Here is a 4,025-nt window from a genome sequence, read left to right as displayed (position 1 = left end):
TCACTTTTGTTTTAGAGCTCTTTTTGATCTTACATTTTTTCAGGTTAATAAAATTTATTTATTTTTCATATTATTATCATTATAATAATCAAATTATTTAGTTTAAAATACTAAAATATTTTTATTTTAAATTTAATTTTTAATTAAAAAATATATTTTTTAATTCAACCCTTCAAAAATTCCAAATAACTTTTTTTTTATCAAATAATATTTATAGATAAAAAACTATACAAATCCTAAAAACTTAAGATCAAACAAGCCTTTAGTCTGTGGTTTAGTTTATCTCGTGTACTTAATTATGATTTAGTTTTTTACAAACCATTTAGAAAAAAATAAGTGAAGTTATTTGACAACTTAATTTACTTTATTTGAATAAATGGTTCAACAAATTTATTATATATATATATATTATAACATTAATTCCCACTAATCTTTATTTATTTGAAACTGAGTATAAATAAGTACCAATCATTTATAAGTTACTATATTAATTAATTTATCCACTATATAAATTAATATATTCATACATCATATTATAAATATAAATAAAAGTAATTTTTTTAAAAAAAAAATCATATTTTATACTAAAAGAACAAAGTTGAATACTAAATCTTAAATCCACTTGATTTACCTCTCAATGTTCAAAGTTTTTATTTACAATAAAAAGAAGGCTAGCCTAGCTCCATCAAATTTATAAATAGTGAAACAAGATAACTTATAAATCAGGCTAATAATTGACTAACTAGTTTATATTGGGATTGAGTACTAATTAACTTGTAATACAACTTTAGAACTAATTAACAAGTGAATGCCTAGATTAATATTTTCAAACATCTAAAAACACATAGAAAATAAGAAGAAAAAGTTATGATCCTATTCCCTGAACTCGAACATCAACAACTTTTCTCAATTCACCTTTGTTGCACAAAGAAAACTGCAACATATACTCTTCGTTAATCTCCAAAGGATGCCTTTCACAAAATTCTTTCCATCCCTTTCCGAAACCCAATCGACCTTTAAATCTTCCTATAACATTCACCCGAGAAATTTCACCAACTTGATCGCGAAACAACATATATGGCCTAAACTTAGTCCCAATCTCCCTCACAACCCTTGTAGGTAACCACTGCATACATAAATCATGTTCAAAATTAATCATATACCAAATGAAAATTTTGAAGAAAAAAAATCAATTTTCAATTCTTGTTGACAATTTTTAATGATACAGTCTGATTGTGACAAAATACCATAATCACACATTATTCTCAATACATAATATGCACAAAGAACATAAACAATATTCTCCTACCCACCTACAAGAACTGCTAAATAAGATGAATTTAATGCAAGATGGCACCAAAATCAGCTAGAACATTGAACTCACCGCGACACAAGCTAAGGGTCGTGGAACACAAGTAAAATAGAGACTAGTGGGCGATAGAATGACACCTCCTTTCGACTTCCCCTGTTTAACAGTCTTACTAATGCCTGAAAGATGTAGAAATTTAGGATTGATTAAATTCTTCTCTGAAATTAGATTCATTTTCAAATAAACTGATAAATTACCTTCAACTTTTACTGCCCTTAGTGGAGGATCTATTACCTTCCATTGTAGTTGAGCGATAGGCTCAGGACAAATAGTCTCTTCTTTTTTAATTTTAACTTGAGCAACAGCTAAAGTTTCTTGATTTGGGCATTCGATTTCCAAACAAAAATCATTACGGTAAATCTTGACGTGGAATAAAGAGATCCCATCATACTGAAAAACAAGGAAGTTTCCAGGCTGAAGGTGACAATCAGTTACAAATTTATCCCAGCCATGTCCAAACCAAACACCATTTTCAGTTTGTTCAACATTCATATGCCATTGTTTTCCATTAAGATCTTGAAGAATAATCTTGGTGGGTATGTTCCATTTGAGATGTTTGGAAAATTCTGGTGGGAAAAGCTGCAGATATCAAAGTGCATGTATAAATAAACCTAGATAGAATTAGAATCATCCATGTCCAGTTCATAATCGTTGGAGCAGAGAAAGATAGACACTTACCAGGCGTTGACGACTCTGATCAGGCAAATATACCTTGATAAACTCATAAATGGATCTATTATGAAGCTCTATGGGAAAATGTTCTTCTTTCCAAACAGAAGATATCGCCATTTTCTCTTCTTTTAGCTCTCGAATCCCTCTCAAATAAAAGTAAAAACCCACATTGTTGATTCTACTTCTTATTCCTTTTATCTAGAGCACGCCACATTTCACTTGTGTTGAAGATCTGATTTTTATTTTTGTCTTTTAAAAATATATTATATAATGCAGAAGACAGTCTAGTTTAAAAAAAAAAATTGATTAAATTTTCAAAAAAGTTAGTTTTTTTAGGGTTAAAAGTTAAAAATATCTTTTATTTTTTAAAGATAAATTAATTTTATATAATAAAATAAAAAATAATTTTAATATTTAAATATATTAAAGAGAAATAATTAGAAAGTTGAAATAATTAGAAAGTTGAAATAATGATTAAAAAAATCTCAAAATCATCACTATATCAAACGAGCCTAGTGCAGACTCTGAAGACATGCAAATTGTTAAGCCTTTGTACCTTCCTGGTCGTATATTGAAATAACTTTATTCTATCTACTTTTATTTTTTTAAAGAAAAGTTGGTATAAAAGTATATACTGTATTTAAAAAAAATATTATAAGACCTTCAATAATATTCTATTTTAATTTAAAAAATAATATAATATATAATTAGAAAGAATTAATATTAGAGTGTGATTTAAAAAGATTGTTACAATAGCCACTTTATACAACTATTATTAATTTTTAAGAGGTTGCAATCAAAACGGTAGTAATGTGAATTAACTCGTAAACTTACGAGTCAACTCAACAAAAATGAGTTAACCCGGTAAAATCGACCAACGCTGTAAAATGGTACTATCTTAGTGATTTTTACCTTATATATTCAGGTAGAATCTTCTGCAAATAAATCATGATGGAAGAAATAAGGAAAGAGAAAGGGAGCCTTCATAATTACTGTAATGGAAGAGAATAAAGGTGAAAGTGAAACAGATAATTATTATGAATTTTTAAATTAATAATACTATATATATTTATTTTTCTGAAACTTTATTTATTATTTTAATATATATAATAAAAAAAATCCTTAACAATAATAAATAAAATTATTTTATTTTATATATACAAATAACTTAATAACTAATATTTTTTAAATAAAATTTTATATAAAATATTTTGTTACTGTTTTAATATTTTCCAATTATAAGTGACAAACTACAATTTTGTTAAATATTTTATAATTTTTTTTTTGGAAAATAATTCAGCGTTATTTAATTAAAAAATTCCAAAAGAGAAAAAATCAAGATGAGTTATTTGAATCAAGTTAGACAAACCATAGACTTGATCTTATAAAAGAATGCTAATAAAAAATCATAACCGAGCCTTAAGTTTAACAGACATGAATCAAATGAAAATAATACAAGACAAGTCTTCATTCTTTTACCGCGCATTATAAAGAATAATTTGAGTGACTTCAAATATGAGGTTCTCCAATTATTGCATAATTTCTAACTCCGCTCACACGAAAATTCTCCACGTTCTCATGAGCGAACCACCATTTGTCACAATGTCCCTACCTACTGCTTCAATATCCAGTCGAGCTCTAGAGAAGGCTCTTCCTTTTCTCGCAACCCAAATATGATAAACGGTGGACGCAAAACAACACTTGAAAACATGTGTGAAGAACCGATTACCCTTTGCCGTAACAATTGCCACTTCCTTGATGTCCTTCCAATTCATAGGAAAATTAAGAAGCTCCATGAACTTTGAAAATCTTTTCCACAACATTTCGGGTCCCGAAACCACCCATTTCGGGACAAGGAAGGACCATTTCTTGTCCCGAAACCAATCATTTCGGGACAAGGAAGGATCCTTTCTTGTCCCGAAACCACCCATTTCGGGACCCGAAATGACCCTCTAGGGTCCCTAAACGACCCTCTTTGGTCCCG

At 28.3% G+C, this 4,025-nt stretch overlaps 1 protein-coding gene across 1 annotated transcript; it reads right to left on the bottom strand.

Annotated features, from left to right (window-relative positions):
* Positions 1-865: 865 nt before the first annotated feature.
* LOC124937717 (B3 domain-containing protein REM22-like) lies at positions 866-2,158 on the bottom strand. Its single transcript, XM_047478038.1, has 4 exons — positions 2,048-2,158; positions 1,567-1,948; positions 1,385-1,488; positions 866-1,126 (listed from the first exon to the last, which is right to left on the bottom strand). Exons 1-4 carry the CDS (start codon positions 2,156-2,158, stop codon positions 866-868), a joined length of 858 nt encoding a protein of 285 aa, XP_047333994.1.
* Positions 2,159-4,025: the final 1,867 nt, after the last annotated feature.

The sequence above is a fragment of the Impatiens glandulifera genome, chromosome 1 (genome assembly GCF_907164915.1).
Source record: "Impatiens glandulifera chromosome 1, dImpGla2.1, whole genome shotgun sequence".
NCBI lineage: Eukaryota > Viridiplantae > Streptophyta > Magnoliopsida > Ericales > Balsaminaceae > Impatiens > Impatiens glandulifera.
Note: the sequence above shows the minus strand (reverse complement) of the source record. Positions and strands in the feature narration are given on the sequence as shown.

Excerpts from the sequence above, each read along its gene's own strand:
- LOC124937717 (XM_047478038.1), bottom strand. The coding sequence starts at position 2,158 with ATGGCGATATCTTCTGTTTGGAAAGAAGAACATTTTCCCATAGAGCTT. Across the intron at positions 1,489-1,566 it reads AAGGGCAGTAAAAGTTGAAG|GCATTAGTAAGACTGTTAAA; the intron begins GTAATTTATCAG and ends TACATCTTTCAG. Across the intron at positions 1,127-1,384 it reads GACCCTTAGCTTGTGTCGCG|TGGTTACCTACAAGGGTTGT; the intron begins GTGAGTTCAATG and ends TTATGTATGCAG.